Here is a 22,483-nt window from a genome sequence, read left to right on the forward strand (position 1 = left end):
CCCCCGCCCCCCCGATCAATTAGGGCCCCACACCACAAGATTCCATGATCCAGGTCGTCTTCTTGGGAACGCTCAACCAACCAACCCAAGCCCGTACGAGATTCACGCTTACGAGCTCGCGTTCCCGGACGCCCCTGAAGTATCCCTCACGAGCATAAACAGCGGCGATCAGGAGAACGCTACAGTTTCGTTCTGCTAACGCAGACGTCACGGAGCACGGCGCCCGGCGCGGCCTTGATGGACACGCCCCCCCCCCCGGGGGCGTGCAGCTTTACCAGACGAAAACACCATCAGCTGCCGCGTCGGCTCCGTTCACGCGGCTTCCCTGGTTTGGAAAACGACAGCGGCAAATGTTGACAAGTCACACGGCAACGCGATCCGACCGGCTAATCCCGGCCAAATCCCCTCAGGGCTCTGCAAACCGCCGCGTTCCCGGCGTGGAACACAGACGCGCCTCCAGCCAGGGCAAACAGGCCTCGCTGGCTGCACGCCTCGGGTGCCACCTCAGAACGCCTCCGTTCGCTCTGCCGCCGTTCTGGATGCCCCCCCCCCCCCCCAGCTCCCCACTCACCTCCCCGCCTCCTGCTCCTCTGCCCACTCGCACCTCCGTCCGGCAGCTCTTTCCGTATCATGGCGCTCGTCTTCGCCGACCCTAAACGGCGTGCCGCCCTGTCACGTCTCCTCCATCGGGGCCCCGCTTCAGCCCCCCCCCCCCCCCCCCCAGGCTGTCTTCCTCGCCCGCGCCCCGTCATGTCCCAGTCCTCCCCGACTTCGTCTGCCAACTCCAGCAGCCTGTTTCTATTTCAAGTCTTTCACGGCTCAACCTTCAGTTGTGCTGTACCTCCCCACTGCACCCCCCCCCCCCCCCCCCACCCCCTTTCTGGGGGGGGGTCCGACCCGGGCATTAACCCTTCACCGGACCGAGCGTCCTTTGATGTCCCCTGCAGCCTTGAGAGTTTTGAAACTCTGGGTCCACCATCAATAGAGTCCATTTCAGGGAGACAAACAAACCAGCTCAATGGCCTCCAGCACGTCTTTAGGTGGGATTGAACCAACAACCTTCTCATCCTACTACCATATGTGCTCGTTTGTGTCCGACGGGTCTTATTTTACTTGCTCAATCGTTACAGTAGGTCACAAACGGCATCCAGTGTATTTTTGCATATGAAATGTTTGACAAGCAGATCAATTAATCGAGACGTTTGCTTTGAATAATAATGATGCAAATATTTGACATATTAAAATGTCCTCTGGGAGTCAAGCCCGGGACGACGTCCAACCATGATCCCTGAGAAAGTCACCTTAAAACTCCTCCGGCGCCGCCGACGAGCAGCTCAGCCTGACCAAAGCCTAGCCGGCTCTAGGCATAGGCGAACTAGGCGGTTGCCTAGGGCGCCACCAGCTGGAGGGGGCGCCACTCCCAAGTCTCGAAAAAAAGAAATAAAAAAAAAGAAGAAAATAAACTAATAATAGTTATAGCCCCAACGGGCGCCCTTTCCTCATGCTCTGCCTAGAAAATAAAAACAAACAAATACAGAAAAAAATTAAAAACAACACCCCCCCCCCCCCCCTCGTTGTTTGTCATTCTTGGTATGACCTGAAACACAATCTGAACAGTAACCCTGTTTTATTTCTGTTTATTTACTTTATTTTATTTTATTAATATTTAATTATTATTTGTATTGTATAGCGTGTGCTAGTTGTTTTGAAGAATAATTAAACTTTTAAGGTCCGTCATAACTGTTGTTATTATAATGCTTGCCGTGTATGGGGGGGGGGGGGGGCAAAATCATAATCTCGCCTAGGGCACCAAAATGGCCCTAGGCGAATGTAATACAAAGATCTTCGTGTGACGCAGCGCCTCCCCCCCCCCGGCCTCTGATTGGTCCGCTCCACGCGACCCCGGGACAGCGCCGCGTCTTGACCGCCGTCACGCTATAATTATCTGCGATGTCTGCCGCAGTCTGTCACCAGAGGGCTGCGAGCCCAGCACATACCGGGCCGGAAATAACCACAAGGAGAGAGGGGAGGTAAGGGGAGGCGCAGGTCAGCCGGGGGGGCCCAGACAATGTCTCGAAAGGTGGACAAAATGGTGGACAAACAGCCAACGGGTGGCTTTTACCCGCGCGCACACACACACACACACACACCTAAGGACCTGGAAGATGACAGGCTGGTGATCTGACGGCTCCAAACGCCAGCACGTCGGAACGTCCTTCATTTACCTTCACCAAGGTCCGTAACCGCCAGGACGGCGCCGCAGACACGGGCCGCTTTGGGTCTCCTCGCCGGAATGTCGAGACAGGGAGTGGACGAAGGTCTTTCTGCCATGTTATCCGATAAATGAACTCGGCGCGGAGATGAGCCGCATTATCGAAGGCGCTGGGGACAGGAATGAGCAGAGGACGTGAGGAAGTAGAATGACATCACAGAACATGTTTAGATATTTCACCGACAGACTTTCCCCAGAGACCGAAAGAAATGGAACTCACCTCACACTCGCTGTTAGAGCGAAGGACCTGCGTTGGACGTGTCCAATCCCTCTGGACCTGCGTTGGACGTGTCCAATCCCTCTGGACCTGCCGGGGTGAAGGTAACAGGATCCGTTGAGCAGAACATTTCACCTCAAATCGTTTTCTAAAGCCCTCGTCCCCGCGTCCTTCAGCAGGTGCAAGTCCAAAGGAGATCATGAAACCTAGGCCAGCGGGCCGGCCCGGCGTCCCACCAGCACCCGACACCGCGCCCCCCCCACAACCACCTGCCCCCCTCCCGGCACCCTCCACCCAGCCGCATCCCCTCCCCTCACGAGGGGAGGGAAGAGGAGGCGAAGGAGAAGGGAGATGGGGAGGCAGGACAGGAGACGGGACCAAGGAGCAGAGGGCGAGCGGGTGACCGGGAGAGAGGAGGAGAGAGGTCAGAGAGGAGGGAGGGGAGGTGAGGGGGCCACGGCCACGCCTAGGTCACCAGCCGGACCCGGGTCGCTACTACCAGCTCACAGAGACCCTTTATCCCAAGCGGGGTTCTAATCCAGTCTCGTATTCCTGATACTTAATTTAACGAACTTTCTGATCTACCGTTCCATCGGGAATGCTCCGGGGGGGGGGGGGGATTCCGTGTGAAATAATTTAGCCAAAAGTCCCTCCAGCTGCACACAATGTTTAACTGTATCACATTTAAGGCTAAAGGCAATATTCCCGAGGGTGAACAAACAGCTCGCCGCCGCGCCCCGGATCCTCGCTGTCGTCTGGGCGGAGAGGAAACTGTATAAAACCTTCGATCTGCCCTGGAATCCGGCATCCGACACGATGCATTCCGTGACTCTGACCTTCGCCGCCTGTGAGTTTTTCGCGACTAGCTTTGTGCGTTACCACGGTGACGGCCCACTAATCGTATCGCTGCCATGCTCCTTGTCTTTCAGGCGTTGCTGCTGCTGCTTGCTTCTGGACCTCTGAAGGCAACTGATTTATTTCAGACCTGATTTTTATGACGGTTTAGTTTTCATCCAATGTTTCTCTGACAAATTCTCACATTTCATTTTTCAGCGACGTTTTATAACGTGGCATGCAAAGATGACAACAGCGAGCTCTTGTGCCGTACGTAATTGCATTCCACTTTAACACCAGATCAAACGGCCTCTTCCGTTTTATCACCTTTCTGCTTTCTCTTCTCCGCTCTTTCAGATGGCGGGAAAGTGATTGAAATCACCGGCATCAGCTCTGGAAAGGAAAGCAACGATACATGCAGTCACAGAGGAGTCGCCGGCTCGGACGCATCCGGCGACTGCATCCACTTGATGCTGGAATCCTGGGCCAAGCGGGTGTAAGACTTCAAAAACCTTTATTTTGAAGAGAACATTTCCTGCTTGCAGGCACGCTCGTGATTAAAATGTTTTTGACTCTTTAGCTGTAACAACCTGGAGCACTGCATACTGTCCAAGCCCAATATCTACATGTTTACATGCGGCGACTCAACGGATGAGTATATTCAGTACGCCTATGAGTGTAACGACAGACTGGAGGGCGAGTATCACAAGGGGGGGGTTCAGAAGTGTTTAAATCCATGGACGGCCTTCATCATCACCTTTCTCTTCATCTATTGACAGGTGAGCGTACCCTTATTACGTGTGAAGACGAGCAGGCCGAGCTGAGCTGTGGTAAGAAAGCGTCCCCTTTGATGCCGAGTCGATTCCACATCGGAGCGCCTCAAGGGATTTGAGGTAACAAATTGATTAATGCTCATGTTCTGACGCATTTTGTCTTCATCTTCAGAAACCGGGAACATTCACATCGTGAAGGCCGGCTTCGGACGTTTCAACGATACCATCTGCTCAGACGTCGTTTCGACACAAACCTTCTGCAATTCCCCGACCGCCGCAGAGAAAATGGCAATGTCAGTGTCGGATCCAAAAAAAAAGAATTCACCTGTTCTGGACAAGACATGCAGAATAGATCCTGTTGGTATGCTCCATTGTGTGGTATGAATAGATTCTTCACATCTTTCCTTTGAACTTTTCCTTAGGTGTGAAGGTGAGACGTTGTGCTCCTTTCAAGTCAACAGCGACAATCTGGGAATAACTGAATACTGCGACACACTTCCCAAATACCTTCTTGTGGACTACGTGTGCCAATGATCGGTAAAGCGGCGTGCGAGGCTGGATTTCCAGACGGGTCCACGTGATGCTAACGTTGCTTTCGTCCATTCAGGAAACCGTTCCTGATCAGCGTCTCAGAGGAGCCGCCACACGACATGTAGAAGAACATGAAATAAAATAGAATGAGCATCCACTCGCTGTGTCCTTTCATGTCCTTTCATCCACGTTTTATCACTTCCCGCTGTTACTGTCAGAGAAATTCCATTTTATAAATGGATCAGTTTGGACTGACGGTGGCGCTGCGTTCAGGAACATAAGAACTCTGCCGCCCTCTTCCGTTCACAAAAAGAACACGCAGAGAAATACGATCCAACATTTAGGAAATACTTGGAAAATATTTGTGAAATATTTAGAGACATTAATATTGGTTTAAAAATAAGGTGATTTTAAACCTGCTCCATTCCTCTACTTATTTCTATGAATGAACCCGAATAAATGGGAACGTGTTGAATAACGTTCTCACATGAGATTGACATGCATGTCAAATATAGCACGTCTTATTGATCAAACACGCAGGAAAACTGCAAAGATGGGTCCAACAAGCGCTGATCAATGCTGGCAGATATTGGTAAACGTCTCCACGTATTTGACTTATGCTCTAAATTAAAATAATTATTAGAAGGAGGTCTGATCCTGCGCTTACATCACCCAGGAACGACGGACCCTGGATGGGCGATGGTGGCGCAGGTGGTTGAGAGGGCCGTCCTATGATCGAGGGGTTGGCGGTTCGATCCCCGGCTCAGGCACATGTGTACACTGTCGTTGTGTCCTTAGGCAAGGCACTTCACCCACAACAGACTACGGTTAGAAAGTGTAACTGCCGTAAACCGAATTGCCCTCCGAGGGACAGATCAATAAAAAGTATTTAGATCCAAAGGCGGTAGAACAGCTGCTGATTATTTATCACAGAGATTTCATTAACAGCGACATTCAAATTAAAATCTCATTTTCTTGTCAAGAAATTAATTCTTGTTTATGTACACTATAAAAGACTGTCCTCACAATAATACGGCATCACTCTGACGCGGATCAAGACAATCGGTGGCAGAATAAAGACGGACAGGTTACACGTTTGGAAAGATTTCAAAAGGAAATATAAATTATTTCTTGGAATTTTCAATTCAACGGCAAAATTTGCCAAAGTGAAATAACTGAACGTACATTTTCGATATCAAACCGAGATAAAGTTAGTGAGAAAGAACTTCTGACTCTTTGATGTTGCTTTTGTAAAAACTAATTTCGAAATAAACTATGAATTACAAAGAAAATGTAAAAGACGACGAGCAATCATTTTGAGGCCGGGAACCAAAGAGGAAACACGCAGATCAGGATCTGTTTTTAAAGCTTTCAAACGACACACAAATCATTTCTTTGAATTCCCTATCAAAGAGAACAATTTGCCGAACTGAAAGAACTGAATATCTTTATGCATCCACAGTCATGGAAATCCACCGCGAGACAAAGACCGTCACGTACCTGCAGCTGTTGAGATGGAAATCCCCAACGGTCCTCTGATGATCAACCGGGGCGAGAGAAAAAAAAAGCACAAAAGGAGATTATTAACAGCGGAGGAACGAACCCAACAGCAACGACGTCGCAATAAAGTTCTGATACAAGCAATGAATCAGCAAACTACACAATCATTCACAACTATACTGTCTAAGAGATATTTGTTCATTTTAACAAATATGTTTTAGCAAACAATCAGGATTAGGGTTAGGGGGAGGCCAAAGGTTAAGGCTGGGATTAGGGGGAGGGTAAAGGTTAGGGTAAAGGTAAAGGTTAAGGCTAGGGGTTAGGGTAAAGGTTAAGGCTAGGGTTAAGGGGTGATGTTAGGGTAAAGGTTAAGATAGGGTTAAGGGGTGAGGGTTAGGGTAAAGGTTAAGGCTAGGGTTAAGGGGTGATGTTAGGGTAAAGGTTAATATAGGGTTAAGGGGTGATGTTAGGGTAAAGCTTAAGGCTAGGGTTAAGGGGTGATGTTAGGGTAAAGGTTAAGGCTAGGGTAAAGGCTAAGGCTAGGGTTAAGGGGCGAGGGTTAGGGGGCTAGGGTAAAGGTTAATATAGGGTTAAGGGGTGATGTTAGGGTAAAGCTTAAGGCTAGGGTTAAGGGGTGATGTTAGGGTAAAGGTTAAGGCTAGGGTCTCTAATAACGCGACCGGCTCACAGAAAGCCTTCCAAGTTGTGGCTTTGAAATTGGGTGTGCAAATAATGATTCTATTCCAATTGATTTGGCAATACTGCCAAACCGAAGCCCCGCCTCAAAATACTGAACAGTGGTGGCATGAAAAGAACTTCCTGTCATTTAAATCACAAAGTCTGCCTGTTAAGGCTTCTCAACAGAACTCTAAGAAAGCCATTTAAATCCTGAAGGTATAAAAACACGCGGCCTGCTGGCTGATCCTCACTCGCATCATCCAACAACATGCTTTTCACCGGACTGACAACCCTCGCCTGTGAGTATGCGCCCATTCCGTCGGTAACCATGGAGATGACCTTCAGAGGATTCCTTTTGAACTGTTCCCTTCTTTCAGTTCTGGCAGCTGCTTGGATCTCAGGCTCCGAAGGTAAACGACCTCGACGTTTTTAAACCCATGATCAGCTTCACCGCCGCTCTTTAATACACAACATTCCATCTTCCAGGAAAGGAATACTACGACGTCGCTTGCCCTGGAGTGTTCGGCGACCTGGAATGTCGTATGTAATCTGGTTTTACCATAAAAGGAATTCATTTCACTTATTCCCACGGCAACTGTGGGGTTTCCCCCACTTCGTGACCTTTGTTTCTGTGTTCAGCGGACGGACAAACGATCGATTCCTTAAAAATCGAGCACGGGAACAAGAACGACGCCAACTGTGCCGCTCGGGACCAAGCGGCCACGGTGTCGCCCGAACGCTGCTTCGATACCATTCTGAATGCCAGACTCGTTTCACAGTGGGTTTTTTCTACTCTCCTCTTGTCCTTAAAATTGCACGTGCAGAACTTGAATCTTTCGATCGTTGCGCTTCTCCAGCTGCGCCGGACTGAGGCGCTGCAATACGCCGGAGTCCACCCCCATGCTTTTCGGCTGCGACGGATCGGCAGACTTCTTCGTTCAGTACACGTACACCTGCAAAGACGAGAGTCCGGGTGAGTCCGGCGAGCAGACGTGCCCGTCAGAGGTTCGAACCCCGTCGCGATCGCGCGGTTAATCCTGTGCTTTTTGCAGACACGCGCGTCGCCAAGGCGTGTCAGGGGGAATCAGTCGATCTGAAATGTGGTAAATACGCGTCGAGAATTCGATATTCGAGCTGTTGAATTGAAAACGTTGCTGGGAGTATTTTTGGCGCGCGAGACAACAGGACGACTCGTCTTTGTTTGCCGGCATCGTTTTCAGAGCAGGGCACCATCAGCGTTCAGAAGGCGCTGTTCGGACGCGTGGACCCCGACACCTGCACCGCCACCCCGTCCAGCAGGCTCTACTGCACAAGTTACGGGGCAGAGGCCGTGGTGATGGAGCAGTGAGTGCCGCCCCAAGTTTTTTGTTTTTTTTCTCCTCTGTAATTTATGACAGTAAATGATGGCTAAAGAAGCAAATTGAGGATTCGTACTTTAGCACAAATATTTTATTACATTAGTACTCGTGCAGTTAAGTCATCGTGTCTTTGAATTCTCCATCAGATGCAACGGCAAGGCCGACTGCAAAATGAGAGCCATCACCGATTACCTGGGAATGCCAAGTCACTGCGATGATCTCCCAAAATACCTGCTGGTGAAATATTTGTGCAAGTGACTGGTAAGCAGAATAAAATACACGTACAGCAGACAGAGGTTGAGTATTTGATGTGATTCTTTTTCTTGTATTTATAGGTTAAAGGTTTCTCAGACCCTCATCCTCGAGGAGTGGAGGAACAGTTTTCTGCAATCATTTATCAACCATAAAAGAAATTGGATGAAATAAAAGTAAAGAGCATCAAAACCGTTGTGTATTTGTCTTCTTTGAGAAAGCTACGCCTGGTCTCCTGCTAACATATTCATTCGAATGATATTAAAGGCCATCGTATATAAAGTTGGGTCTCCAAGCAGGAAATCCCTGGGGCCCCCGCCCCACTACACATGGAAATGCACAATAAATAGGTAAACAATGTACAAGGCCACATCAAAAGAAGAATAAAGTTGGCACAATACATATAAAACAATTAAATAGTGTAAATAAATAACGTCAAATAAAACAAATATAGTACAAAATTAGGCTTGGCTAGTGCAAAATTCACAGTCGAATGGCAGCATTGGACTAAAAATGTTAGTAATTATCTTGAGGAGAGATATGAAATATTTCATAACATATTTATCTGTCTATCCAGACACTCAACAGAAGTTTTGTTTTTGTTTTTTTGCTGGTGGAGAGTGAAGAAAATCCACCTGAACCTACAAACAGCAGGCTAGCGGCCGCTGCTAGCTAGCCTGCTAATGCTGTTGTGTCCTGTTTTCACGGCTTAATTGTTAGCTTAGCTAGCTGCGTTAGCCTCCGTGGAGTCCGTGACGACACAGCCAGTCAGCAGGCAGCAATGCACTTACTTTTTTCCTCCTTGTCTTTTCTCTGCTTCTTCATTTCTTCCACAAGAATGGACTTTTCGGCAGACTTTCCGGACACGTCACCCACTTGCGTTTCACTTTTCGAGCGGTTCAGGCTCCGGTGAAAGCGTCACGTAGGACGGGGCCTTTGCTGACATTTCGTTTGGCAAAAGGTCAAAGGTTCAATCCAAACAAACAAAAAGGCCTCGAAAATAATTCCACTCTGCAAAACTGAAGAAACTGGAAGCTAATTAGAGCTTTAGTTTCGTTATTTAAATATTTAAATGGTGGGTGTTTTCATTGTGATATGTCAAAATGTGAAAAAAGCAATAGGAGCTGTTGTCATATACGTCATCATCCACGTGTGGTTACTTGTGGCCACATGGGGGCGCTGTTTGGCGTGAATTTTCCATTCATAAAAGGGGAAGGCCCTTAAAACAGTGGCTACAACTTTATATCGCTTTAAAATGAAACTTTCTCAGTCTTCAAATTGTATTTTGAATTCAGAATTATCTTTATTAGGAATATAAAACAACAAACTGATGAAACAGCTGATGATAATGAACAAAGACACAGACATAGCACCAGAAATGTTTGGGGGGGGGGGGGTGTTAAACCAGCAAATGCAATTAAAAGTGCATGAAGAAAAAGGAAGGTGGCTTTTAAATAGGATCTTATGCCACAGTGAACTATCTCACAAAGGTAGTTCACACAGAAACATGTCTGAAACACATTTCTCCGAGACGCCGGCGGGCAACCGAGGCGACATCGATAAGAAGCAGCGTCAACAAAGGAGCTTTGTTTCAAGGGAAAGCAGTTGTGTCTGGTACGGCTGGAGAATACGACCAATCAGGGAATGAAGCATCTTCTGGAAAAAAAAAAAAAAAACTTGGAGAAATGATTTTGCAGTAACCAGTTATTGTCCACTGAGATTATAGAAAAGTGTGTCTTTGACCAGCAGTGTCTCTGGAAACAACTTAAGTTGGAGATGAGTCTAAAAACTATGATCCAGATCTGGACTCCAGTTGAACGCGCCGGCGGCTGAGGTCCTCTCTTTGTCCTCTCTTGTGTTTATCAGTCCTGCATTTGAAAGAAATGCAAACACATTCCCACGGAACGGTGTGAAACCGCAGATAATGCAGCGTCAAGGCCGTTCTTTGCTATCTTCCATTTGAGCACCGACAACAAAACATTTTGACGCCTCGCTCCGAGCCAGACAGCTGCATTTGTCGAGCAGCGATGGTGTCCTGCGGTCTCTTCATCGTGGGACCTTTGTGGATCCACATGGTCGTTCACGGCTGCAGGGGAGAGGAGCTATCCCGGGAGGCCGTGGTGTCCTGGTTGGCAGAACGCGTTCTCGAGGGCCTTGGGCTGGAGGAGGTTCCTCGAACCGCCGTTCAGGGTCCCAGCGGGGCAAAGGTGCAGCCGCATGCACGGCAACCACCACGGGGGGGGCCCTGGACAAGCAAGACTGGGACCGTTAACCTTCAACCGAATCCGAACCAGGAAATGTCTCAAGTTATTCTCTTCCCCAGCTCTGGTAAGAGTTTGTTCCTTATTACGGTACGTTTGTTATTTCCCCGACGCCGTAACTTGAAACTTTTTACTCTTAATGTGTTAAAGTGTCATCGCAGACGTTTAACACCGTGTGTTCTGCAGATGTGGAACAACAAAGCCTTTGCTTTAGAACTGAACCGGGAGAACCATCTCACTAGTATGTCTGGAAGCAGGTGTCCCTGAACTGCTGCAATGTCAGAACCAAACCACTAGAGGCCGACGTAAACCACTTTAAAGTTCTGGTGCTTCCGCTTCCTCAACGACTCCTCCGATCTTTCCTTTCCAGAGCCGGCCTGTTCCGGATCTCACCCGGCTCCCGGAGAACACCCCACGGGGTACACGGCGTACTCCTTCCAGCCCTCCGTGAACAAGCGCGACACCCTGGTGACCTCGGCCCACTTCTGGTTCTACGCCGGGGACGGCGCCGCCGCCAACTCCTCGGCCCAGCTCTCCATCCTCACTTTGGCGCAGCGGCTTCTTCGGGTGGCAGAGACCCCCACGACGACCAGCTCGGACGGGTGGACCACCTACCGCCTGGACGACAGCCTGCTGGCCCCCGTGGCCGAGGGGCCCTTCACGATCCAGGTCCACTGTCCGGCTTGTCGGTGCCGTGCCGACGAACCGGACAAAACCCCCTTTCTCCATCTCAACGCCCGCCCTCGCGTGGCACGCCGGTCTCCCCGCCAGGCGCCGGTAACCATTCCCTGGTCTCCTTCGGCCGTCAACCTGCTCCAGCGGCCGTCGTGGGAGAGGCCCCGGCACAGCGACTGCCAGCGGGTCGAGATCCAGATCAGCTTCGAGGAGCTGGGCTGGGACAACTGGATCATCCACCCAAAAATCCTGACCTTCTACTACTGTCACGGGAACTGCTCCGCATGGGACCGAACCACCGCCATGCTGGGAATCACCCAGTGCTGCGCCCCGGTACCCGGGAGCATGAAGTCCCTGAGGATCGCCACGACGTCCGACGGCGGCTATTCCTTCAAGTACGAGACTTTACCCAACATCATACCGGAGGCGTGCAGCTGCATCTAAACACGCCTGGTCCCCGGGGTGCGGAGGGGAGAGAGTTGCTTTATCTGTGACTCGCCTGTAGGGGGCAGTGTCGGACTACTTTTAAACCGATTCATTTCACACCCCATGTGTAATCGCGTTGCGTCCGGATAACAATAAAAGAGATGACCACTGTTTGTTTTGATAAAGTTTCTCATCCAAATTGAATATTCGACCCCCTGCTTTTATCTTTTATTGACGGACAAATGAAAAAGAATCCGAGACGTACCATTCAAATATATTTATTTACTCTGAAGACAAAAATAATATCTACAAAAACTACAAAAAGGCGCAATAGAAAAGAAAGGGATAAACCATTAAAGAAGTATTCAAATGGAATGTCGTACCTTGCAATATGTAGGATTACAAAAATACAGCATTAAACTGCTTTTTGGCGAAATCGGACACTTCCACTATTTCAGCCAAAGTTTCTAAAACCGACAGACGGACTACGAAAGAGTATGAACTGCATGAACACGGAAAGCCGTTGATGAAAACCGGAAAGATTAGGAGTGGAAAACGGAGCCGGGCTGCAGCCAACGGTCATTCTTTCCTCAGCTGGTAGTGGGTTCTTGGTTCCCCCCCCCCCCCCCCCAAGGACACGTCAAAGCATCCGTGTTTCAGCACAACGGAGGGACGGCGGTGGAAAAACACGTCTCACCGAACAAGAATTTAAAATTCCAAAGACAAAAGATGGAATATCGGTGTCATCCAGGAGACAGATGTTTCCAGCTGTTTGGCAAAAAAACACAGAAAAAAAAAAACACATTTTGCATAAACATTGAATTATTGAAGTCCGAAATTACGGAAGAAGAGATTTAGAAGTCAGACGGGAAAGAAGGTGCTGCTGAAATGAACGGGGTCTTCTAAATGAATCGTGGAAATTCCTCGGAATATTTCCTGTTGAAAAAGAATTCAAGCATTTCCCAGGTAAACATTTTGGCTGGTTGGAACAAATACGCCGGCTTGCGGAATTTGATGGTTGTGGCTTCTGGCCGTTAAACATCCCGAACCCGGCAGGAAGCCTGCTCGGATCAGACTTTCCCATCCGCCCCGGCAGAAACAGAAAAACGAAGCCGCTAGTGCTGCAGAACGGAAATAACCCAAGACCGGTTTGAGATTCTCCACGGGACAGAGCGACGCCTCCCCTTTGTGACGAAGACGACGGACGAAGGACATTTTGGCTCGAGGAGTTCTGAAGCTTCCGGCGATCCCGACGAGGTCGGAAAAACAAAAGCGGTGAAAGAGCAGGCGTTCCAAGTCGAGAGAGGGAGACGAGGACGGCCAGCATTTACTCTTTCTGACCGAGTAATACTGGAAGGCATCATCTCCCCCCCCCCACACACACACGCACACACGCACACACACACACACGCCTCCCTCAGCGGTCTGACTGCACTCCCATATGTGCTTCCCCCTTGCGTTTAAGGCCAGTCGGAATGAAGGGCAGACGTTTGAGGCAGGAAGCAGGCTCAGGCACGTATTCCTGGGAGAGAGGAAGAGGCAAAACAGAGGAGGATTCAGCACACCGCCGACCGCAGCGCCAGCTCACCAGCCGCGTGATGATAGTTCAGAGAGAGTCAAGGAAAGACATCGTTACCTTTCTCGCTCGCCTCTCCCTGCTTCTCCTGTGCAAAGTTGAGTCGGTTCTGCTCGGCGGCCGTCTGGGCGGCCGTGTTGACCTCGGGGCTGCTGCTCCGGGAGGCGCTTCCTTCGTCCACCTGGTAGGCCAGGTCCAGGTGCTGCTGGGCCAGCTTCAGGTGCCTCCTCAGCCGCTCCAGCTCCCTGGACGGCTGGCCCTCGTCCCCGAAGCTCTCGCGCCCGGAGTCGCCCAGCGGCGAGTCCCTCAGCGCTCCTTTCAGTTTCTCCTTCTTCATGGTGGCGTGGTATCCCGGCGGAGCCGTGGGAACGGGGCGCCCCGAGGACGGCCGGGGCCCACGCACGCTGCGCGTCGCCCGCCGGCGGAACGTGTCCCGCACGCTGCCGATCCCCAAATGGAGGATCTCGAAGACGGTGAGGACGAGGCAGAGGAAGGACACGACGTACATCACCAGCAGGAAGACGGTCTTCTCTGTGGGACGCGACACGAAGCAGTCCACGGTGTGGGGGCACGGCGGGCGGGTGCACACGTACAGGGGTATGACGGCGAAGCCGTACAGCACGTACTGGCCGAAGAGGAAGGCGACCTCGAAGGCCGAGCGCCACAGCAGCTGGCACACGTAGACCTTCATCAGGCCGTCGCGCAGGATGCGCCGCCGGCCGTCGTGCTTCTTCTCCGACCCTGAAACACCGAGCGGGATTCAGCCCACAGGAGGAGATCAAAAGGAGCCCCCCCCCCCCCCCGCCGCCACCTCACCTTTCTCAGCTTTGTCTGGCTTGTCTTGCTCGATCTCCTCGGCGATCATGGGGTCCTCCTCGCCGTTGTCCTCCGCCTCCTCGTAGTCCCGGACCGCCCCGCGGTTGACGATGGGCATCCTTTTCTTCTGGGGCCGCGCCTGCCGGTACTCGCTGTCCTCCATGCGGGCGATCTTGTGCATGGCGAAGCCCAGGTACATGATGGTGGGGGTGGTGATCATGATCACCTGGAAAAAAGCAGAGGCGACCCCGTTCAAGACCGGCGGCGCTCCGGCGAGCCGCCGCCGGAGCTCAACGCAACCCCCCCCGGCTCACCTGGAAGATCCAGAATCGGACGTGCGACAGCGGCGCGAAGAGGTCGTAGCACACGTTCTCGCACCCGGGCTGCTGCGTGTTGCAGACGAACTTGCTCTGCTCGTCGTAGTAGATGGTTTCGCCGCCGACGCCGGTCAGCACGATGCGGAAGATGATCAGCACCGTCAGCCAGATCTTCCCCACGAAGGTGGAGTGGTTGGAGATCTCGTCCAGCAGGCGCGTCAGGAAGCTCCAGCTCATGGTGGCGAGGTGACCGGGGAGCTAAGTCCGCTCTGGGGGGGGGGGGGGGGGGCAGAGGGAGCGCTTCAATCGTTCACCCTGTCCTGCATTTATCGTCTTTAGCTTCATCGATTACCGATCATCCGGATAAAGGTCGGCGGCTTTTCCTCGACATTCCCCTTTTCCTCGACATTCCCGCCATTTAACATTCTGAGGCTTAAACGGGTTGTAAACATGAAGATTAACTGATGATGATGATGATGATGATGATGACCTGTTGGATCAATCCAAGCCGTGAACACACACCAAACTACACGCCGCTTTGCGCGCCGGTCCCGGCAGCTGCTCCGGGGAACCGACATTCCTCCAGCCACCTCAAGCTGCTTAATTAAAGCTCAAAGTGCCGGCCGGCAAGTCGCAGCAAGCCGCGGAGGACGTCTCGGTTCCAACCGAAGCCGCCGGCGGGAGGGAGGAATTCTCGTCCTCCAGCCCAAAGCATCCCCCGGAGCCTTTACGGAAAATAAACAGGAAACAAACCCAGCTTCCGTTTCTATTCGGAGACAACGGGGTGCAGGAGGACGACCGCCAGCGTCCCGACTCACGCCACGAGGACACGTCTCCTCGGATTCCTGCACTCCGCCCACGTCAGGTGACTCATCCCGCGTCCTCCAGGAGGTCGGAAGACTTGTCTGAGCTCGACCCGAGCATTCCGTTGACCGACCCGGTCACAAACGGGGAGGCGAAAGCGCCCGCGTGTCGGAGACGGGAGCAAACGCAGCCGAGATCCCGGCGGCAATGCAGGTGGGAACAGGAAGAGTCCGAGACGCTCCGGCTTTGTGCCGCAAGAAAAGCAAATCCCGTGTCATCTAGAAACACACACAAACTCATCTCCCGTCGCCGGGGCAACACCGCTGGATGCTGTCCCACTTAGCGGTGGACTAGTTTGGGATATTTTCAAAACTCAACCCAAGCACAATGGCCATTGTGTCAAACATCTGAGGGTCACTTACAGGGGGGGGAGTGGAAACGGAGCTCCAGGAGGAGATGGAGGGGGGGGGGGGGGGGGTTGTTTTTCTTCTTTTGGGGCAAATGATCTGGACAGGGCGAAGGCGAGTCAACATTCCTCCCTAACCGAAAGCAGATTTTAGGGCTCAGGGAGCAGACAGAAGGTTACAAGGAGCACAGCACCTCCTCCTCCTCCTCCTCCTCCTCCTAGAAACGTTTCTGACTTCCAGGACGATCGTCCAACACCGCGCGTCTCCTCCCGCGGGTGTCAAAGCGCAGGAAACTTAAAAAGGCCGTGGAAGATGCGGGAACGCGCGCCGGCGCGTCCGACGGGAACGTTTTGGGGAACTTGTGGAACTTCCGTGGGGATGAATCAGAGGATGAAACCGTGAATCCCAAAAGGAAAGGGTTAAAAGCGACGTGGTATAGGAATTTAAAAAAAGGACAACTCACCGTGACGCTCGGCGTGGGGGGGTCGGGGGGTCTTCAGTCGGGCCGACGTGCGAGGCTCTTTTAAATTTAAATCACATGAAGACAGTTTCAGAGTTTAACGCGCAGATTTTCTCGCCGCTTCTCCTGCGCGCACGGATCCCAAAACGCGTTACGTGGAAGCCGAACTCTGCTCCTCCTGGAAGCCCCCCCACCCCCACGGAGCTCCACCCGAAGCCTTTAAAGCGAACTTCCCTCTGCGTGGACACGCACCTTCCTCCTTCTGCGCTCCGACTGCGCGCGTCTTCTCTCCTCCTCGCTCTTAATTGCTCCACCAGCTTTTCCTAATTAGCGCGCGCGCGTTCATCTGCGTGGCTGCGCGTCCGCGTCAAGTCCTTCAGCGTGAACCCATCTGGTCCGCGTTGTCCCCATGTGTGCGTGTGTGCGTGTGCGTCAGGGTGGCGAGCTGCAGAACAAAAGACAGGCGCCGTGATCCCTGCTGGCTCCTGCTCTCCTCCTCCTCCTGCTCTCCTCCTCCTCCTCCTCCTCCTCCTCCTGAAACATGAGCTCCACGGCGCGGCTACTGTTCTGTCCCGGGACAAAAGGACTCGTGGGGGGGGGGGGGGGGGGGGCTTTATGACTTTTATGATGTGATGGTGCCGTGAAAGTGTCCCAGTTAAATCTCGGAGGCTCCACTGGGAGCTCATAAAGTCTGGAAGCCCCCCCTTCCCCCCCCCCCTGCTCCGTGCGCACCGCGGCAGGTTTTTTTGGGGGGGGGGGGGGGGGTTGGAGGGGTTAAATAAGAGGAACAGCTTTTTTTTTGTGACGACCTTTCTACCCCCGAGGTCCACGTCGCAGGAATCCGTGGACAGTCTCGTGTTTTGTGTTTAAAAGCACACGGAGTGCAACGAGCGCGTAATCGAATCACTCCGCCGCGCGCCGCGCCGAGGACGCGGCGTTTCCCCCTGCTGGACCCGGCTTTGGCCTCCAGACGGGCAGAGTGGGCTTCTCTTTGGACCCACGCATTCCTTCCTACACCCCCGTGGTGAATATATTAACTACCCGAATGAGGATCTGGACCCCCCCCCCCGCGCACGGATTCACGGTGCGCAGTTGTTATGACTCATGGATGTTTTAAGGCTGAGTTTCTGGCCTCATTAATTTGGACTCTCGTTTCGGCCAAACACAAAAAGCATTTCGTATTTTATTCCTGGCATGACGCGCAAGGCTCCTTACAGAAAGAGAAAATGCGCAATTAACACGCGGGGAAGGACAATAAAAGCGTGAAATGCGCGGCTTAATATGGGCATGAGTGAGAGAAACGCGCGCAGGTCCAGAGAACAGGAGTGACGCTGCGCCACTGACTCCGCGCCTTCGTTGCTTTCATCTTCCTCAGGGGGAAAAGTTGCACTTTTGTTTTTTGGAGTCCGATCGTGCGCAAACTTTTCACCCTCAAAGCCCCAAATCCTGCTCGAATGGTTTTCAGACTTGAGCGCATCGGAAGCGACACGTTCCATCGTCCCCGCGCGTAAAAGGCGCAGTAATCTCGCTCCCTTGCGCCTCTTCTCTGCTTCCAATTTGAGCCCCGTTGACTTTTGCCAGCAGCTTCTTGATATTACGGCTCGGCCTTTCTTTCCTTCAGAGCCCCCGGGAGACCTGCTGGGTGAACCCGGCGCCGCGCACCGACCGGATCCCGTTATTTACTATCATTATTATTATTATTATTATGCTGAAAACATGGATAGAATCATGTTCCTGTGGGTTTTTCAGACAAAACAATCGGAACGAATGCTTCCGATTAACCAACAGGAGCAAACAAAGATGTAAAAGGAACAAGATACACGTGGAGATGTTAAAAACAAAAAAAAACCACACAGAAAAACACAAGTGAACGCGTCACGTTTTTATCACGGACACATCCTACAACAAAAGCTTTTTCATATCAATATAAAAACAAGATTCTCCCCCCGATTGACCCCATCATGGAAAATAATGCTAACGAAGAAATAAATTATCCTGAAGTTCCTGATGGGGAAAAATGTCCTAATGGCCACGCGCTGGAATTCTGGATTAGATTCCAGACCCACATCTAAATGGAATAAACTGATTTATGCGAGACGCCGGAGGAACGTAAATACGATTCTCCCGACTTGTCCTCCATCGGAACCGAAAGAAAGAAACTTCCACGAACTCCTGGGACGTCTTCTAGTCACGTGACGCATCATGGGACCCTAATTGGGGGGGGGGGGGGGGGCGCAGCTCGGTCGTCTCCAAAGTTAATGCCCCCCCCCGGAGACCCAAATCTGTTCCGTGTCAGCTCAACTCGACGTCTGGAGAGGGCAAAGCGGTGCGTTCAGGCGCAGCGGGGGGAAAAAACAAACAAAAGGTGCACTCCATTTCAGCTGGCGAGAAGAAAAGAACGCGAGCGGTGTTCTGCGGGGGGGGGGGGGGGGGCGTTACGCAACCGGGGCTGATTGTCCCGCGCGGAAGACGGGCCGAAGAACGGGCGGAACGGGAGAAGACAAATTAGCTCGCGCTCCGTTAACATTTCCTCGTATACCAACACTCAGGCTGCAGCTAATAAAGAGCGCACGCACACACGCACGCACACACACACACACACACCCTTTATGCTGCTTTGTCCTGCACGCTGTGGAGCTTCACGCCGAACATGGCCTCCCAGCGCGTCCTGACCCAGGCCAGGAGGCCCTGGAGGAGCGCGCCGCTCCCCGCGCGCACGCACCACGTCCTCTCCTGCTTCACCGCCTGCGGAGGACGAGGAGGAGGAGGAGGGAGAACGGTGAGAATCCCAAACGACAAAGGACACGCCGCCGACCCCGGCGGGAAACGCACTCGCCTCGTCGTAGAGCTTCAGGTCCATCCTGCGCGGGTCCGAAGGCCACAGCCGGACGGAGCTCACGCAGCTGATCGGCACCGTCTCCAGGACGTCGGCGCTCCCGCTGCTCGCCTCCGGACGCCCTTCCTCCTCCTGCGGGCCGCCGGAGCTCCTCCTCCACTGGTGGTCCTCCCTGAGGAGGTACAGCGTCTCCTGGGTCGCCAGCACCGTCAGGGGCGTCCACGCCCCCCTGAAAGGAGAGGACACGGCTTCAAGGGGCTGAAACGCGGCGCCGGCGGGGGAACGCCAGAGTCAGAACGCTCCAGCTGCAGAGGACGGGCGGATCCGGGCACGCTCAAACGATGGCACATGAAATTCCACAGCTACCTGGTGTGTGTGCGTGCGTGCGTGCGTCCGACGGGAGGCGTTCCGCCCCGGATCCGGGGCCACGTTCCCGCCCGTCGCCGTCCACTTCAAAGCAGCGACGGGGTTTACGGGAGATGGAGCCCGTTCCCGTGGATCATTGACACGCACCTCAAATGAACCGCTTCCACACGAACCGGAGCCGCTCGGTCAGCGCCCACCCCGCACCCCCCCCCCCCCCTTCCTGCCATTATTCGGTTTTAACTAGAAAGAAAAAATCACATCTTGCATCCATTTTGTTATTATTGCGCCCATTTAGCAAATGTTCCTGGTACTTCTTTTTATTTCGAGGGTTGCAGCAGAATTATGAGGCTTTTATTGTGGCATTAACTCCGAGGAGGAGAAACGCATTCCCGGCTCCGCACGGAGTCGGTGTTTTATGACCCGAACGGAGTCCACTTAGGATCCCTTTCATCTCTCGATGTTTCATGTTCCGGTCCGGAAGGACAGAATCCATGCGAGCATCGAGTTCAACATGGCGTTTAGCAACCGAGCTCACGGATCATTAGTCGCCCGTCGGCGCCGCTCGGCCCCGACCGGGGTCCTCACATCAGATTAGCGAGATGCTACGAGGGCCGGTGGGAACCTTTTCCTGAAACGAAGCGAGCCTCACCCTGCAGGACGAAGGCCAGCATGTAGAAGAACTGCATCCGACCGGCCTCCTCGTCGGCTCGGACGTCCTCGCGGACCAGCGGCCTGCGGATCGGACGGGCACACGTTAGCACGGCGTGGAGGAAAGCCGTTTTTCCCCTTCGGCGCTTCAGACGGAAGCTAAACGCCGGAAGGGGGAAACGGCGTTCGCTCTGATTGACTGAGCAGCCCGAGGACGCAAAACGCAGGATGTCGACCTCTGATGTTTACTTCCTCTGAGGCGCGCTTGATTTGCGGTGCCGAGAGGCGACGCGACCCGACACGCCCGCTCCTGGAACCCAGCGTGAACACGTGTTGCGCATTAAGATGCGGTTTAGCAGCTAATTGCTGCTGAAGTTTCACAAAACGCAGCCGATCGTAATCGAGCGAAGACGGGGGGGGGGGACGGGGGGGGACGGGGGGGGACGTGCAGCGTCAGGCGTCCCGGCGAAGGTGAGTGGAGGCTACCAGAGGTGGTGCCGGGGCGGAGCCTGGTGGTGGAGATGGACCGCAGCTGGCTGTCGGGCTTGTGGGCCATTTCTCGCACCTTGCCTGAGGAGAGACACAGAAGCAGAGGAGGCGGGGCTTAACTCGGGGACAGTTTAAAGGACACAGAGGAAACGGGGGGGGGGGGGCACGCCCAAACGTTCCCAGGAAAAGAGGCGACGCACAAAAGCCCGAGCGGACCCGACACGTCTGCTATTGTGGCGGACAGAAGAACCAGAGAGTGTCCGGTTGCGAGTGCGCGAATCTACGGTGAGAAACCGCCGAGGGGGAGGGGGGGGTTGCAAGCACGCCATCGGACAGGAAGTCGCCATCAAGTCGGGGAGGGCCGTGAAGGGCTGACGAACCCGCTACACCAGAGGACTGTGCGGTTTTTTTTGTTTTTTTAAAGATTCTTTCCCTTCCTTCGACCTCGCCGAACGGAAATGCAGACCGGCGTTTGTGCGTCAACAAAAACAACAACGCAGCAAACGGGCGGACCCGGGAGAAACCAGAACCTCCCGGGAGTTTCGGATTTACGAGCCGCCTCTAATCGGATTAGCATGTTTTCCCTCTCCGAACGTCACGCCGGGTCGTTAAAGCGTGCGCCGCCGACTTGTTCTCGTGTCTCCGGCGCTTAACGGCTCTGTAAGACGTTAAAACGTCCCGTTTCCTTGTTTCGCTCTTTTTTTTTTTTTTTTTTTTTTTTTAAAAAGGTCCCATAAAAAGCCGCAGAACTATTTTGGGCAAAGAGACGACCCGACCGCCATCAGGAAAATTTGTAGTCTCTGGGATTGTTGGCAGAGCGTGGAGCGATCGGATAACGAGTCAGCCTGAGAGCGTGGGGTTCTCGTGGGGGGGGTACGGGGGGCGGGGCCAGAAGGATGGGCAGCATTTACCTGTTAGGAGGCCAAAGAAGTGCTTGCAGCGCTCGGCCGTCCCTCACCAGGAGGGTGTAGGCGGCGCCGCCGCCGTCTCCGAACTCCATGTGGATGCTCTGAGAGGCGAGCCCCACCTCCAGGTGGCTGAGCGCCGCGATTGGATGGCTGTCCCGCTTCCGCAGCCAATCGGAGAGCTGGCCTCTGCCGGGCGCAAACGAAAGAAAAGGTAAGCGTGAGAAGCTGCGGCGTCACGGCGAGAGGAGGCGCGGCCTTCAGAGTAACCCGAGGCGATAAGTCGGGAATCGGGACGTGAAGGCGCTCACTCACCGGCTCTCTGATGTCACTTCCAGGAAGTAGATCCGCCGGTCGGACACCACCAGGAGAGAAGGAACCTCCTCCGGCTGGCCCAGTCGGACGGCGGACATCTGAAGAAGAAGAAGAAGAAGAAGAAGCAGCACGAGCGTCACAAACACAAACTCAACACGACCTCTGCCGGGTCCAGAGGTCGCTTCCGCTGCAACAACAGGAAGTAAACGCGGGAGAGCAGGAAGCCCACGTCCGTCATCCGACGCTCACCTTCAGGAACGAGTGCAGCTCCTCCTCTTCCTCGAAGACCTCCACGTCCAGGAAAAGCTGCAGCCGGTGGTCGACCGCCTTGTCCTCAGACAGGAGGTCCAAATCGTCTGCACGTGCACACACACACGCACGCACACGCACGCACACGCACACACCTGGGTTTGAAGTGGCCTGAAATCTGCTTCGTCTATTGACGTCTTGCAAAATCCCACCATTGGAGTCAGATCCTCCTGGAGGCGGGGCTCCATCTCCCGGAGGCGTGGCTCCCGTGACGGCGTAGCCGTAGCGGTAGCTCCCGACCAGATCCTCCTTGCTCTGACAGTCTGTGTGGTCAGAAAGACTGGAGGCGTCGCCGACGAGGGGGCTCCCCTGGGCGGTGACGAAGGCGGGATCATCGTCTGTGGGGGCGGCGGCCTCGAGGAGGGGACCGCTGGCGTCTGGGTGATCGCCCTGCAGGGGGTTGGGGGGGGGGGTCGTCAATACGGACGTGAAGGGGGGAAGCGCCAGGAGCGTTTCAT

At 53.3% G+C, this 22,483-nt stretch overlaps 5 protein-coding genes and 1 long non-coding RNA gene across 6 annotated transcripts in view; 3 read left to right on the forward strand and 3 right to left on the reverse strand.

Moving 5' to 3' along the window:
- spega (striated muscle enriched protein kinase a) overlaps positions 1–632 on the reverse strand; it is a 12,369-nt gene extending 11,737 nt beyond the window's left edge. The window contains 1 exon segment of the mRNA XM_068756569.1: positions 572–632. Coding sequence (XP_068612670.1) covers positions 572–632 — 61 coding nt within the window.
- A 2,897-nt stretch (positions 633–3,529) lies between these two features.
- Positions 3,530–4,814, forward strand: LOC137912045 (L-rhamnose-binding lectin CSL3-like). The gene is made up of 7 exons (XM_068756393.1): positions 3,530–3,593; positions 3,681–3,819; positions 3,904–4,019; positions 4,103–4,153; positions 4,269–4,389; positions 4,519–4,633; positions 4,704–4,814. The coding sequence occupies exons 2-6, from the start codon at positions 3,794–3,796 to the stop codon at positions 4,628–4,630; spliced, it is 426 nt and encodes a 141-aa protein (XP_068612494.1). The 5' UTR covers positions 3,530–3,593; positions 3,681–3,793; the 3' UTR covers positions 4,631–4,633; positions 4,704–4,814.
- Positions 4,815–7,073: 2,259 nt separating this feature from the next.
- Positions 7,074–8,421, forward strand: LOC137912044 (L-rhamnose-binding lectin CSL3-like). Its single transcript, XM_068756392.1, has 8 exons — positions 7,074–7,104; positions 7,183–7,215; positions 7,292–7,345; positions 7,445–7,583; positions 7,663–7,778; positions 7,858–7,908; positions 8,026–8,149; positions 8,310–8,421. The coding sequence occupies exons 1-8, from the start codon at positions 7,074–7,076 to the stop codon at positions 8,419–8,421; spliced, it is 660 nt and encodes a 219-aa protein (XP_068612493.1).
- Positions 8,422–10,442: 2,021 nt separating this feature from the next.
- On the forward strand, positions 10,443–11,795 carry inha (inhibin subunit alpha). The gene is made up of 2 exons (XM_068756390.1): positions 10,443–10,743; positions 11,047–11,795. The coding sequence occupies exons 1-2, from the start codon at positions 10,443–10,445 to the stop codon at positions 11,793–11,795; spliced, it is 1,050 nt and encodes a 349-aa protein (XP_068612491.1).
- Positions 11,796–12,065: 270 nt separating this feature from the next.
- LOC137912039 (gap junction gamma-1 protein-like) lies at positions 12,066–16,343 on the reverse strand. The gene is made up of 5 exons (XM_068756386.1): positions 16,161–16,343; positions 14,484–14,755; positions 14,170–14,395; positions 13,414–14,094; positions 12,066–13,299 (listed from the first exon to the last, which is right to left on the reverse strand). The coding sequence occupies exons 2-5, from the start codon at positions 14,721–14,723 to the stop codon at positions 13,286–13,288; spliced, it is 1,161 nt and encodes a 386-aa protein (XP_068612487.1). The 5' UTR covers positions 14,724–14,755; positions 16,161–16,343; the 3' UTR covers positions 12,066–13,285.
- Positions 16,344–18,012: 1,669 nt separating this feature from the next.
- Positions 18,013–19,121, reverse strand: LOC137912049 (uncharacterized). Its single transcript, XR_011106156.1, has 2 exons — positions 18,994–19,121; positions 18,013–18,902 (listed from the first exon to the last, which is right to left on the reverse strand). It is a non-coding gene; the product is annotated as an uncharacterized lncRNA (long non-coding RNA).
- Positions 19,122–22,483: the final 3,362 nt, after the last annotated feature.

Source organism: Brachionichthys hirsutus, chromosome 24 (genome assembly GCF_040956055.1).
Source record: "Brachionichthys hirsutus isolate HB-005 chromosome 24, CSIRO-AGI_Bhir_v1, whole genome shotgun sequence".
NCBI classification, from domain to species: Eukaryota; Metazoa; Chordata; class Actinopteri; order Lophiiformes; family Brachionichthyidae; genus Brachionichthys; species Brachionichthys hirsutus.

Coding starts and splice junctions, on each gene's coding strand:
- LOC137912045 (XM_068756393.1), top strand. CDS start 3,794: ATGCTGGAATCCTGGGCCAAGCGGGT. Junction 3,820..3,903: donor GAATCCTGGGCCAAGCGGGT/GTAAGACTTCAA, acceptor TTGACTCTTTAG/CTGTAACAACCTGGAGCACT. Junction 4,154..4,268: donor GCAGGCCGAGCTGAGCTGTG/GTAAGAAAGCGT, acceptor CTTCATCTTCAG/AAACCGGGAACATTCACATC.
- LOC137912044 (XM_068756392.1), top strand. CDS start 7,074: ATGCTTTTCACCGGACTGACAACCCTCGCCT. Junction 7,346..7,444: donor GTTCGGCGACCTGGAATGTC/GTATGTAATCTG, acceptor TTCTGTGTTCAG/CGGACGGACAAACGATCGAT. Junction 7,909..8,025: donor ATCAGTCGATCTGAAATGTG/GTAAATACGCGT, acceptor CATCGTTTTCAG/AGCAGGGCACCATCAGCGTT.
- inha (XM_068756390.1), top strand. CDS start 10,443: ATGGTGTCCTGCGGTCTCTTCATCGTGGGACCTTTGTGGATCCACATG. Junction 10,744..11,046: donor TATTCTCTTCCCCAGCTCTG/GTAAGAGTTTGT, acceptor TTTCCTTTCCAG/AGCCGGCCTGTTCCGGATCT.
- LOC137912039 (XM_068756386.1), bottom strand. CDS start 14,723: ATGAGCTGGAGCTTCCTGACGCGCCTGCTGGACGAGATCTCCAACCAC. Junction 14,396..14,483: donor TCCGATTCTGGATCTTCCAG/GTGAGCCGGGGG, acceptor GCTTTTTTCCAG/GTGATCATGATCACCACCCC. Junction 14,095..14,169: donor GCCAGACAAAGCTGAGAAAG/GTGAGGTGGCGG, acceptor TCGGTGTTTCAG/GGTCGGAGAAGAAGCACGAC.